We start from the raw sequence: 14,726 nt of genomic DNA, 5'->3' as shown, positions 1-14,726 counted from the left end.
GTTGGTTTTCTAGAGACAGGATCTAGCTCTGTCGCCCAGTCTGAAGTGCAGCAGCCCAATCAGTGTTCACTGCAGCCCTGATCTCTGGGGCTCAAGCAATCCTCCCATCTCAGCCTCCCCAGTAATTGGGACTACGGGTGCACGCTACCACACCTGGCTAACTTTATTTATTTGAGTTTCACTCTTGTCACTCAGGCTGGAGTGTAGTGGCACATTCTTGGCTCACTGCAACCTCTGCCTCCTGGATTCAAGTGATTCTCCAGCCTCGGCCTCCCAAGTAGCTGGGATTACAGGCGTCTGCCACCTCGCCCAGCTAATTTTTGTACTTTTAGTAGAGAAGGGGTTTTGACATATTGGCCAGGCTGGTCTCGAACTCCTGAACTCAGGTGATCCACTGGCCTCAACCTCCCAAAGTGTTGGGATTCCAGGCATAAGCCACCGCGTCCGACCCCTAGCTAACTTTTTTTTTTTTTTGAGACAGAGTTTTGCTCTTGTGGCCCAGGCTGGAGTGCAATGGCATGATCTTGGCTCACTGCAACCTCTGCCTCCCGGGCTCAAGCGATTCTCCTGCCTCAGCCTCCTGAGTAGCTGGGATTACAACTGCACACCACCACGGCCAGCTATTTTTTGTATTTTTAGTAGAGATGGGGTTTCACCATGTTGACCAGGATGGTCTCGAACTCCTGACCTCAGGTGATCTGCTCACCTCGGCCTCCCAAAGTGCTGGGATTACAGGCATGAGCCACCGTGCCCGGCCCCTAGCTAACTTTTTAATTGTTCTTTTGTTGAGACAGGATGTCACTATTTTGCCCAGGCTGGTCTTGAACTGGACTCAAGCGATCTTTTTGCCTTGGCCTCTCAAAGTTCTGGGACTCCAGGCATGAGCCACTGCACCTGGCCTGATTGTAAAATTTTAAAGTTTTTTTTTTTGAGACACGGTCTCGCTCTGTCACCCAGGGTAGAGTGCAGTGGCACGATCTCAGCTTACTGCAATCTCCACCTCCTGGGCTCAAGTGATCCTCCCACCTCGGCCTCCCCAGTAGCTGGGACCAGAGGTGTGCACCACTACGCCCAGCTATTTTTTTGTAGTTTTAGTAGAGGCAGGGTTTTGCCATGTTGCCCAGGCTGGTCTCAAACTCCTAAGCTCAAGAGATCTGCCTGCCTTGGCTTCCCAAAGTGTTAAGACTACTGGCATGAGCCACCTGCCATGTATGTATGTATGTATGTATGTATGTATGTATTTTTGAGGCAGAGTTTCACTCTATCTCCCAGGCTGGAGTGCAGTGGTGCAATCTCGGCTCACTGCAACCTCTGCTGCCCGGGTTCAAGTGATTCTCCTGCCTTAGCCTCCCAAGTAGTTGGGATTACGGGGGCTTGCCACCGTGCCCAGCTAATTTTTGTACTTTTAGTAGAGACGGGGTTTTATCATCTTGGCCAGGCTGGTCTTGAACTCCTGACCACGTGATTCACCCACCAAGGCCTCCCAAAGTGCTGGGATTACAGGTGTGAGCCATCGCACCTGGCCACTATTTATTTATTTTTTGAGAAGAAGTCTTGTTCTGATGCCCAGGCTCGAGTGCAGTGGGGCAATTTCAGCTCACTGCAACCTCTGCCTCCCGGGTTCAAGCGATTCTCCTACCTCAGTCTCTGGAGTAGCTGGGATTACAGGTGTGCGCCCACCATGCCCAGCTAATTTTTGTACTTTTAGTAGAGACAGGGTTTCCCCATGTTGGCCAGGCTGGTCTTGACCTCCTGACCTCAGGTGATCCGCCACCTCGGCCTCCGAAAGTGCTAGGATTACAGGTGTGAGCCACCATGCCCAGCCATTTTTTTTTTAAGTAGGGTAGAATCAATATTTGTTGTTATCCTTGGGATTTCTGCCCATTTGATCGTAAGAGGGGGTGTTAGAAGCCCTCCTTGAAAGATCTACAAGTAGGATGAAAAACATTTACTAAAGAAGGTGCCTAGATATAGCCTCACAATATGAGCTCATGGTTCAGTGCACTCTTAGATGAGGAAAACAAATGAGATAAATTGTTCATTTCCCTAATTTTACATAAAAGACTTTCTTTATGTTAGGTGAATAGTATCCCTTTGTGTCCTTTTATTTTGGCTTTAGGATAGGAAAATGTCAGAGAAAAGGCCATATATTCACGGTTTAGTAATCATCAGAATCAAATGGGTTTTGAAACTGAAAGCAGAAGAGGTTAGTGTTAAGACTTTATTTTAGGTGCCAGAGGCTTTTCTCATTTCTTGCACTGCTAAGAAAATCTGCAGAAAAAGGCATGTTTAGGGTCAGCAGTTCTGTGGCTGCAAAAGGCCCACAGATGCACAACAGTGATTTCATAGTTTAAGTATGAAAAAGCAATATGATTAAATTTAAAAATTTCTTTCATGAAGAATTCCTCAAATTGAAAGAGTTACTCAGATGAAGAGAAATCTACAGATATAATGAGGATTTTAGGAATCCTCTACTGCTACTACTTCTTATTTATTTAGAGACAGAGTCTCAACCTGTCACCCAGGCTGGAGGGCAGTGGTGTGATCTTGGCTCACTGCAACCTCTGCCTCCCGGGTTCAAGTGATTCTCCCACATCAGCCTCCTGAGTAGCTGGGACTAAAGCAAGCGCCACCACGTCTGGCTAATTTTTGTATTTTTTGGTAGAGATGAGGTTTCACCATGTTGGCCAGGTCAGTCTCGAACTCCTGACCTCACGTGATCCACCCGCCTTGGCCTCCCAAGGTGCTGGGATTACAGGTGTGAGCCACTGTGCCTGGCCTCTTCGATTTAATTTAATGAATGAATGAATTAATTTATTTATTTATTTTGAGACGGAGTCTCGCTCTGTCGCCCAGGCTGGAGTGCAGTGGCGCAATCTCGGCTCACTGCAACCTCCGCCTCCCGGGTTCAAGCAATTCTCCTACCTCAGCTTCCTGAGTAGCTGGGATTACAGGCGCCCGCCACCACACCCAGCTAATTTTTGTATTTTTAGTAGAGACAGGGTTTCACCATGTTGGTCAGGCTGGTCTCTAACCCCTGCCCTTGTGATCCACCTGCCTTGGCCTCCCAAAGTGCTGGGATTACAGGCTTGAGCCACCGCGCCCGGCCCAATTTTAAAACTGTATATAACTTTTAAGTTTCTTATACCTGCAGTAACCTAATCAATGAATAGTAACTTGACAGGCATTACAGGATGGCCTAATCCCCATTCCAATTCCCTTTTCCTTTGTCTTCCGTTACCAGAGACTGGAAAGCCAAAACCTACACAATTCTGGCCAGTGAAATGTTAGTGGTATTTATTGAGATTTTTTGGAAAATTATGTCTTTCTAGCACAGATCCTGCCCCTCCTTGGCACTCTCTCCTTCCTGCTGGAAGGTATGCTGAGAACAGCCATGTTGAAACCATGAGGTAACTAGCACACACAGAGCATGTCTAACAGGAAAAAGACAATGAGCCTGGGTCCGTGACAGCACTGCCCACTGCCTACTTTGAGACCTTTATTATGTAAGTGAAATTACTATGCTGTAAACCACTGGTTTTCAAGTTTCTGATACTTGCAGCTAAACGCAATTCCTAATTGATACAAGTAAAAATTCTCCAAAGTAAGGAAGAGGACCCACTGCAAATAAGAATTAGCAATGAAGGAAAGAATAAATGCTATCATTCGGCTTTCTATAAAAAATACATCTCTTGGACATGCTCAGTGGCTCACGCCTGTAATCCTAGCACGTTGGGAGGTTGAGGCAGATGGATCACCTGAGGTCAGGAGTTTGAGACCAGCCTGGCCAACATGGTGAAACCCTGTCTCCACTAAAAACACAAAAATTAGCCGGGCATGGTGACATATGCCTATATACAGATGTGTGATTTAGGAGGCTAAGGCAGGAGAATCGCTTGATCCCAGGGGACCGGAGGTTGCAGTGAGCTGAGATTCCACCACTGCACTCCAGCCTGGGTGACAGAGCCAGACACCATCTCAAAAAAACCAAAAACAACAATAACAACAACAAAAACAACAAAATCTCCAGGTCCAGCGTGGTGGCTCATGCCTGTAATCCCAGCACTTTGGGAGGCTGAGGCAGGTGGGTCACTTGAGGTCAGGAGTTCGAGACCAGCCTGGCCAACATGGTGAAACCCCATCTCTACCAAAAATACAAAAATTAGCCGGGTGTGGTGGGGCGTGCCTGTAATTCCAGCTACTCAGGAGGCTGAGGCACAAGAATTCCTTGAACCCAGGAGGTGGAGGCTGTGGTGAGCTGAGATCATGCCACTGCACTCCAGCCTGGGTGATGGAGTGAGACTCTGTATCAAAAAAAAAAAAAAAAATTCTCCAATCAGCATTTCCTTCCAAAGTTGAATGATGTCCAATTGCATAAGTTTATTATTAACACACAGATACTTTGATTTTATGTGTTTTCGTTAAGATATTGAAATATTTACTTAATAAAACATTCCTTTTCACATCTATTATAGGTAACATTTCCTATCAAAGACTGGGTTTCTTGGGAAGAAATCTCTGAGTCAGAAATTAGCATGGACAATGCTGCTCCTGGGACCAACATGTGAGAAGGAAAGCAGGATTGGTTAAGCAAGATGTTAAGCTTCGATGCAGTCTCAATGAAATCCTCATCTATCTAACCCCCATGGTGAGCTCCGGGACAGCCCTTTGTTCAGTCATGGGATGCTGGCTGGAACTGGCAGAAGGTATCATCTCCAGTGAGGTACTTTTCTTCAGTAAGGCGTTCTCTAAAGCCTGACAGCCAAGGGTTTCCTGTAGCACTCCTAGCATTTGGGGAATATCCTTTACTCCTCAACAGAGACCTGGGGGTATGTCACAATGTCACATGTACTATGGCATATCTTGCTTTAAAAAATATAAATGCTTTTATTGCATTGGTCACCTCCGTAACCCTTAACGGTCAATTCTCTAGACTTACTGATAGTGGTGAACACACTGGTGAAGCAGAAATAGTCCACAGCATTGAGAGAAAGAAGGTGGTAAAGAAACTGCTCTCTTTCTTCTTCGCAACGTAGAAAAGCATATCGCTTATAAAGCTTCCTAGGAAAGGGTAAGACAAGCACAAGACAGTAGTATCAAAGAAAAAAGAAAAAAAACCCAAGACAGTAGTATCATGTACTTTTCATGCTTTTCATTATGTCTTTTTTTTTTTAAACAGAGTTTCTCTCTTGTTGCCCAGGCTGGAGTGCAATGGTGCAATCTCAGCTCACTGCAAACTCCGCCTCCTGGGTTCAAGTGATTCTCCTGCCTCAGCCTCATGAGTAGCTGGGATTACAGGCATGTGCCACCACGCCAGGCTAATTTTTGTATTTTTAGTAGGGATGGGGTTTCACCATGTTGGCCAGGCTGGTCTCGAACTCCTGACCTCAGGTGATCCATCTGTCTCGGCCTCCCAAAGTGCTGGGATTACAGGCATGAGCCACCATGCCCAGCCATTTTTTTTCTTTTGTTTCTTTCCCATTATGTCTTTTTTCCAAGATGGGGTCTCGCTATATTGCCCAGGCTGGTCTTGAACTCTTGGACTCAAGAAATCCTCCTGCCTCAGTCTCCCAAAATGTTGGGATTATAGGCATGAGCCACTGGGGCTGGCCCTCATTAAGCCTTGACTAAAAATAAATAGCTCCTCTTAGACAAACACCTTTAATCTTGAAAAAATAGATTCATTCTATTTCAATTCATAAAAATGGATATATAAACAGTTAATAAAACACTTTTAACCTAATAATTAAGGGAAAAAATGCATCTATTTTATCTCTCAAACTAATAAAGACTTAAAAGTGATGACCAGTGTTGACAAGGAAGAAATGAATGCCATTCTCACAGTTGGTGAGACTGAAAATTTCAGGAAAGCAATTCAGGTAACAATTACTTTAAACCAATCATACCCCTTGACTCATCAATTTTACTTTTAGGATTCAGTCCTAAAGATACAGATGAAATGGGGCAAAGATTTCATTAAACACTTACATTTAAGCACTTTCCCAAGTGTTTTAAAGGTATTAATACATTTAATTCTCACTCTATGAGGTAAGTCTATTAGTGCCTTTTTATTTTTTATTTATTTATTTATTTTTCTTGAGATGAGGTCTCGTTCTGTAACCCAGGTTGCTGGAGTGCAGGGATGCAGTAACAGCTCGCTGCAGCCTTGACCTCCTGGGCTTGAGTGTGCCTCCCACCTCAGCCTCTCAAGCTGCTGGGACCACAGGTGCACGCTACCACACTCAACTAATTTTTTATTTTTAGTAGAGATGGGGTCTCACTATATTGCTCAGGCTGGTCTTGAACTCCCAGGCTCAAGCAATCCTCCCACTTTGGCCTCTCAAAGTGCTGGGATTACAGGAGTGAGCCACCACACCCAGCCTAGTGTCATTTTACAGAGGGGGAAAAGAGAGATACAGGAAAGTTAAATATCTTGTCCAAGGTCATTCAAACACTAAATAGAGAAGGCAATATTTGAACACAAGCATTCAGACTTCAGATTTTAAACTCTTCTGATGCGGTGAAATGTTTATGGTACACTGTTAAGCTAATAAAAAGGATGATATTGAATCGCAAATATAGTATATCTTAATAAGCGAACATGCATAGAAGAAAAGTACAGAAGAAAATGTGAAATACTTAGTGTTCTTTATATAGCAGGATTGTAAGTGATTATCATTTTCCTCTTTGTACTTTGGCCACTATGAGCATAAATCACTTTTTTTTTTTTTTGAGACAGTTTCGCTCTTATTGCCCAGGCTAGAGTGCAATGGCACGATCTTGGCTCACCGCAACCTCTCGTCTCCCAGGTTCAAGCGATTCTCCTGCCTCAGCCTCCAAGTAGCTGGGATTACAGGCATGTGCCACCATGCCTGGCTAATTTTGTATTTTTAGTAGAGATGGGGTTTCTCTATGTTGGTCAGGCTAGTCTCGAACTCCTGATCTCTGGTGATCCACCCGCCTCGGCCTCCCAAACTGCTAGGATTACAGCCATGAGCCAACACGCCCGGCCTTTTTTTTTTTTTTTTTTTTTGAGACAGAGTCTCGCTTTGTTACCAGGCTGGATGGAGTGCAGTGGCGCGATCTCGGCTCACTGCAACCTCCGCCTCCTGGGTTCAAGTGATTCTCCTGCCTCTGCCTCCCACGTAGCTGGGATTATAGGCATGCGCCACGACACCCAGCTAATTTTTGTATTTTTAGTAGAGACGGGGTTTCACCATGTTAGCCAGGATGGTCTCGATCTCTTGACCTCGTGATCTGCCCGCCTCGGCCTCCCAAAATGCTGGGATTACAGGTGTGAGCCACTGCGCCCAGCCAATAACTTTTTGTAATTGGAAAAAAAAAACCACGCCAGTTTTAAGAAAACAAGGTCAGATTCACAGGCTATATGCAACACTTCATTCTTTATCAAACCTACTGTTTGGACATTAAAACTCATCTGAAAATGCTCCAGGGGGTATGTAATCCAAGTGTGATATATACAAATACAAAACTACAAAAAGCACTGGAACTCGAATAGGCTATCTTGTTTGAGGTCTTTGTTGAATTCTCTGCCTAACTTTGCTCCTTAGAAGTCAAAGTCCTTAGCCTTCAAATTAGCACTAATGTAAATATAAGGGCAATATATTTCATCCAAGACAGCTTCTTTTTTTTGTTTTTGTTTTTTGAGACAGGGTCTCGCTCTGTTGCCCAAGCTGGAGTGCAGTGGCCCAATATTGGCTCAAGTGATTCTCCTGATTCAGCCTCCAAGTAGCTGGGATTACAGGTGCCTGCCACCATGCCCGGTTAATTTTTTTATTTTTTGTAGAGATAGGGTTGTGCCATGTTGGCCAGGCTGGTCTCGAACTCCTGACCTCAAGTGATCTGCCCACCTTGGCCTCCCAAAGTGTTGGGATTACAGGTGTGAGCCACTGCACCTGACCTTGAAGAGGGTTTCTTGATAGAGTAAACAGAAGAAATTAAAAGTTAACAATTAATTGACATGTACTTGACTGGTTTCCCGGCTCTAAACCAGTGGTTCCCAACCTTTTTGGCGCCAGGGACCTGTTTCATGGAAGATAATTTTCCCATGGCTGTCGCAGGGGCTGGGGAGGGGGAGGTGGATTCAGAATAAAATTGTTGCACCTCAGATCATCAGTCATTAGAGTCTCATAAGGAGCACATAACCTAGATCCCTCACATGCGCAGTTCACAATAGGGTTTATGCTCCTTTGAGAATCTAATGCTGCTGATCTGACAGGTGGCGGAGCTTAGGCGGTAATGCTTGCTTGCCCTCGGCTCATCTCCTGCTGTGCAGCCCTGGTTCCTAACAGGCCACAGACCAGTACTGGTCCATGGCCCAAGGGCTGGGAACCCTTGCCCTAAACTACTGAATGCAAGGCTCTCAGAAGAAGCCCTTTACTGGGACCTCCTCACAGAACTTTATTATTTCTTTCTTTTTTTACTCCAGGTTTTATCTGTATACAACCTGTATACAGGTTTTACAATATAAGGTTTATACAATATAATATAAGGTTTATATAAATTCAACCTATCTTTTGGATGTTACTGTCAGCTTGTGTGAACTAGCCAGCTTTTTGCCTGATTCTGGCAGAGCAATCTGGCCTTTTTTTTTTGAGACAGTCTTGCACTGTCGCCCAGACTGGAGCGCAGTGACATGATCTCGGCTCACTGCAACCTCCACCTCCCAAGTTCAAGTGATTCTCCTGCCTCAGCCTCCTGAATAGCCATGACTACAGGTGTGCGGCACCATGCCCTGCTAACTTATTTTTTGTAGAGACGGGGTTTCACCATGTTACCCAGGCTGGTCTTGAATTCCTGGACTCAAGTGATCCTCCCACCTTGGCCTCCCAAAATGTTAGGATTACAGGCAATGGCCACCATGCCCAACTGCAATCTGGCCTTTGGCTGTTAAATTTGGTGTGTCCCCCCGAAACGATCAAGTATTACATCAAAACAGTTTTCAAAGCACACACCTGTTAGATAATGAAGAATGCGTGTGCACAGGATACAGCACTTCATACTGAAGAAGCCAGTTTGTCAGTTTATGCAACTTGTTTTGTACGCACATGGATTATAGAAACAGAAATGTATCAAAGATGGTATCTTACTTGGTGAGTGGTTGGTTAGAAAGCAACTGCTTAAGATGCTGGGACAAGAGCTTCTTTTCTAGAGACAGTCTTATCCACGCCCGAGCTCGTCCAACATCAGTCTTGATCTCACTCATGTTTTGAATATGCCTAAAGAATAGTGGCAACAGCAAAGATGTAGATTTTAAGGATAACCCTGACTAGAAAAGAAGTAAAGAGTGAACAGTACTGGGCACAGAAAGGTTTATACTTAAAGGGAGCAATGGATAATATACAATTGATGTTGATTAAATCTTTGAAGGTTCCATCTGAATCATGAAGTTAGTCTCACATCATAATTGCCATTACAACACAAGCACACGGACAATGTGGTAAGATAAAGCATTTAACACTTATTCACTCTTTCAGGCTTTATTATGTCCTTGTGGCAGACTCATAGATATCTGTAAATAAGAATTTGGTTATTCCTGATGCTCCAAAAAAAGTAATGAAACAGGGTGAATACTCAAGTTTCTTTTCAAAATAACTGTTCTATAGCATAATTAAATATCAGTCACAACTTTAATCCACTGAATTACTTTTCAAGTTGCACTGGACAACATATGGAAAATATGAAATCTTACTTTCTATGGCATTAGAGAAAATAAGCCAGACTGCATTGATAACCTTTAATTGTTTAATTATTTTAAATATTTTAAAATACAGGGTCTTGCTATGTTGCCCAGGCTGGTCTCAATCTCTTGGTCTCAAATGATCCTCTTCCCTCAGCCTCCCAAAGTGCATGACCCACTGCACTTGGATCTTATGACACTGCTTTAAACCCATACATTGTAAGAGTTGACTAAGTATTGTACCTAAAATATTTAAAAGTTAAAAGCCTCTGCCTTCCTCATTCAATAAATCTGTGTTAGATATCTTGAAGTCTTCTAAAGATTTCTTAACAGTAATTCCAAGTGATGATTCTCAGATATGTATTTGCTTCAAACTAAATCTACCTGATTGCAATTGTTCTGCCACATATTCTGCCATTATTTGCAGAATTTTTCTTCTGTACTTTCTTCGGTGGGCAGAGGTATTTAAGGGAGTTTTAAAAACTGAACAAAAGAAGCTATAAAATAGTTTAGGACGGGCACAATGGCTCACGTCTGTAATCCCAGCCCTTTGGGAGGCCGAGGCGGGAGAATCACTTGAGCCCAGGAGTTTGAGGCCAGCCTGGGCAACATAAGACCCCATCTCGGCCGGGCACAGTGGCTCACGCCTGTAATCCCAGCACTTTGGATGGCTGAGGCGGGTGGATCATGAGGTCAGATCGAGACCATCCTGGCTAACATGGTAAAACCCTGTCTCTACTAAAAATACAAAAAATTCGCCAGGAATGGTGGCGCATGCCTGTGCTACTCAGGAGGCTGAGGCAGGAGAATTGCTTGAACCCGGGAGACAGAGGTTGCAGTGAGCTGAGATCACGACACTGCACTGCAGCCTGGGCAACAGAATGAGACGCCATCTCAAAAAAAAAAAAAAAAAGCCCCTGTCTCTACTAAAAATCAAAAAAATTAGCTGGGTGTGGTGGCAGGTGCCTGTAATTCTAGCGACTTGGGAGGCTGAGGCAGAAGGATTGCTTGAGCCTGGGAAGTTGAGGCTGCAGGGAGTGGGGATTGCACCACCGAATTCCAGCCTGGGTGACAAAGCAAGACCCTGTCGCAAAAGTAAAATAAAATAAAAAAATTTAGAGATGCTTAAAATTCTTCTCAGCTGCATCTTCCATTTGGATTTAATGTCAGCAAACACTACAATGGTATAAAAATAAAATAAATGAAATCATAAAAAATGCTTTCTTCAGAATACATAAGCCAAAAATAAACACAGCCATAATTATTTGAGCAATTTAGTTAAAAGCCACAAAATACTTCAAAGTTATCACCAAATGCTAACACATGTATTAATAACAAATACCTCATGTCCTGAATAAGAGAGACCCTGAGCGTTGGCAACATAACTCCTGAGTCAGATTTTCTTCTTTCTGGTCCGAGGGCAACTATGTAGAAAAATATCAACAAAATATTAGAAAAGTAATAAAAAATATACATGGTTCATATTAAATACTTTGAAACTGCTTTGATAAGAACAAATTTTAACAATATATATCATCTAGCCCAAAATGTCAAAAAACAAATTTTAAAGAAAATAGGGTCTTGCTCTGTCACTGAGCTTGGAGTGCAGTTTGCAGTGGCATGATCATGGCTCACTGCAGCCTCAACCTCCTGGGCTCAAGCGATCCTCCCAACTTAGCCCTGTCCAGAGTAACTGGGATTACAGGTGTGCACCACCACACATGGCTCATTTTAAAAATTTTTTGTAGAGATGGGGTCTCCCTATGTTGCCCAGGATGGGCTATATTATTAACACAGTAAATCAGCTATTTGCTTTTCTTTTTTTTTTGAGATGGAGTTTCGCTCTTGTTGTCTAGGCTGGAGTGCAATGGCACGATCTCAGCTCACCGCAACCTCCACCTCCCAGGTCCAAGCCATTCTCCCGCCTCAGTCTCCCGAGTAGCTGGGATTACAGGCATGCACCACAACACCTGGCTAATTTTTTGTATTTTTAGGAGAGACAGGGTTTCTCCATGTTGGTCAGGCTGGTCTTGAACTCCCAATCTGAGGTGATCCGCCTGCCTCGGCCTCCCAAAGTGCTGGAATTACAAGCGTGAGCCACCGTGCCCAGACCCAGCTATTTTCTTTCTATGTAATCTGGAACTGCTTTTGGAAATTTTAAATGAATCACAAAAGACTACCTAGCAAACAATGCAATGTGTACAAATTTTGGCCATAAGGACCAGGCACTTTTTTTTGTTTTTTTTTTTTAAACATAGTCTTGCTCTGTTGCTCTGTTGCCAGGCTGAAGTGCAGTGGCGTGATCTTGGCTCACTGCAACCTCCGCCTCCTGAGTTCAAGCAATTCTCATGCCTCAGCCTCCCGAGTAGCTGGGACTACAGGAGTGCGCCACCACGCCCAGCTAATTTTTGTATTTTTTAGTAGAGACGGGGTTTCACCATGTTGGCCAGCTGGTCTCAAACTCCTTAACTCAAGCGATCTGCCCGCCTTGGCCTCCCAAAGTGCTGGGATTACAGGTGTTAGCCACCATGCCTGGCCAGTTACTTTCTAGTTACTTGTTCTAATAGCTCTAGATAATTACACATGAAAGCAATGTATATAAATTAAGCTACTAAAAATGTGAAACATCTCTGGGCTCATGAATTGAAGTCACACAATTATACTCTTGAGTGTTTGAAAAAAAATCTAAGCTGTGTACGGTGGCTCACTCCTGTAATCCCAACACTTTGGGAGGCCAAGGCAGGAGGATTACTTGAGCCCAGGAGTTCAAGACCAGCCTGGGAAACATAGGGAGACCAGCCTGGACTACACAGAAAGACCCCGTTTTTGCAAATAATTATATGGGTTTGGACAATGGGAAGCTAAATATATATATGTCTTTTTTTTTTAATTAGCTTTTTTTTTTTTTTTAAATCAGCTGAGCATGGTGGTGTTCACCTGTAGCACCAGTTGCTTGGGAGGCTGAGGTGGGAGGATCACCTGAGCCCACCACTGCACTCCAGCCTGGGCAACAGAATGAGACTGTCTCTGAAAAAAAAAAAAAAAGGCCAGGCGCTGTGGCTCATGCCTGTAATCCCAGCACTTTGGGAGGCTGAGGCGGGCGGATCATGAGGTCAGGAGATCGAGACCACCCTGGCTAACACGGTGAAACCCCATCTCTACTAAAAAATACAAAAAATTAGCTGGGCGTGGTGGTGGGTGCCTGTAGTCCCAGCTACTCGGGAGGCTGAGGCAAGACAATGGCATGAACCCGGGATGCAGAGTTTGCAGTGAGCCAAGATCATGCCACTGCACTCCAGCCTGGGTGACAGAGAAAGACTCTGTCTCAAAAAAAAAAAAAAAAAAATCTAAGATTTCAGACTCTTCAATCTGATAAGTTTCTACCTTAAAGTTCAGAGTCCAAACTACAGTAATTACAGCATGCAAAGTGAGTAATCTAAATAGACACTAAGTACAATGTCCATGAATATTCTCTTATAAAGCCTGAATAGCTAACATTTATTTAAGAATAGCTAACATTTATGAAAGCTAACAATTATGGGATTACAGGTGCGTGCCACCACACCTGGCTAATTTTTGTATTTTTTGTAGAGACGGGGTTTTGTCTCTTATGTATGAAAGAAGAAAGATTATTCTCATATAGCAATGGCTAAGCAAACATCTATTGGCTAATATATTGTAGTTGCAGTGTTTGGTCTCGTGCTCAATGAGATGCCATGGAGTTTAGGCCTTTCATTTCTATCTTCCCATCTATAAATAAAAATGAAATTCCAACATCATACTCAGCAAATACACCTATATAAGTAGAACTTAGAATGTGAATTTTTGCTGTATATTAAACCTGCCATTTTCTCAGGTTTTAGATTCATTCTACTTTGGGGGGCTGGGATACAATACCAAAACACATAAATATATATGAAGTTGGCACTAAAGGAAGATAGGGAACATTTTGGTGTATTCGGATCCCTATGCTTTTGACACTGGCAGGTATAAATGAGTATTGATGGGGTTGCCAGAAGGAAGACGTTGTGGCCAGTCCAATCTAAAAGCACTACTTTCGAGGGCCTTCCATACCATGTGGATGATAAATAGGACATTTGTTGTGGCGATTTTGGGAGGGAGTTTCAATGGGGCACTAGACCCATTCATCTTGACACCCAAGAGGTAATAAATGCTGAGGAAATTGTTCCAGACTTGCAGGGAATGTGTTACGTTATTAAAGAAAGCACATCTTTTTTTCTTTTTTTTTTTTTTTTTTTGAGATAGGGTCTCACTCTTGTCACCCAGGCTGGAGTGCAGTGGCATGATCTCGGCTCACTGCAGCCTCCACCTCCGGGCTAAGCGATCCTCCAACCTCAGCTTCTTGATAGCTGGGATTACAGGTGCATGCCACCACACCTAGCTAATTTTTGTGTTTTTTTTGTAGAGACGGGGTTTTGTCTCTATGTTTATGTTGCCCAGGCTGGACTCAAACTCTTGGACTCAAGCGATCTGCCTGCCTTGGCCTCCCAAAATTCTGGGATTATAGGCATGAGCCATCACACCCGGCCACATCTTTCTTTTTGAGGACAAAGTGAGATGGCTCAGAGAAGGCCTCTACACTCCAGATGATTAGACAGAATGAAAGATGGCCACACAGGCAGTAAGAAATAGGCTGACAGAGGAAAAAAGGGGAGTTGAAACCATAATTAACAAGTTGGCTAGAGGGAGACACGACAACCAGAAGTAATCATGCCTCTTAAACTAGAGAACAAGTGAGAAACTTCATTTTAAATAATAGAGATGGGGGGTCTCACTATGTTGCCCAGGCCGGTCTCAAACGCCTGGCTCAAGGAATCCTCCCACCTTGGCCTCCTAAAGTGCTGGAATTACATGTGCGAGCCAGCGTGCCTGGCAATTCCTGTTGTTTAAACCACACAGTTTGTGGTACTCTATTATGGCGGCCCTAGGAAATGAATGCAGTAATTTATTAGTGACTCTGGAGAGAAGAGTTTAAAAGCCTGTGAGCAGAGGGCAAATTAGGGGT

General features: G+C 43.8%; 1 protein-coding gene across 8 annotated transcripts in view; it reads right to left on the bottom strand.

Annotated features, from left to right (window-relative positions):
• Window positions 1–14,726, bottom strand: part of DENND5B (DENN domain containing 5B) — a 210,924-nt gene that overhangs the window by 22,011 nt on the left and 174,187 nt on the right. For all 8 annotated transcript variants that reach the window (XM_034936073.3, XM_008966315.5, XM_003813735.6 and 5 more), the window contains 3 exons: window positions 11,043–11,124; window positions 9,111–9,239; window positions 4,940–5,061 (listed from right to left, as the gene is read on the bottom strand). In XM_034936073.3, the coding sequence (XP_034791964.1) occupies window positions 4,940–5,061; window positions 9,111–9,239; window positions 11,043–11,124 (333 nt within the window). The remainder of the gene's footprint in view (window positions 1–4,939; window positions 5,062–9,110; window positions 9,240–11,042; window positions 11,125–14,726) is intronic.

Source organism: Pan paniscus, chromosome 10 (genome assembly GCF_029289425.2).
Source record: "Pan paniscus chromosome 10, NHGRI_mPanPan1-v2.0_pri, whole genome shotgun sequence".
Lineage (NCBI taxonomy): Eukaryota > Metazoa > Chordata > Mammalia > Primates > Hominidae > Pan > Pan paniscus.
The sequence above is the reverse complement of the archived record's forward strand: the minus strand, read 5'-3'. Positions and strand labels throughout refer to the sequence as shown.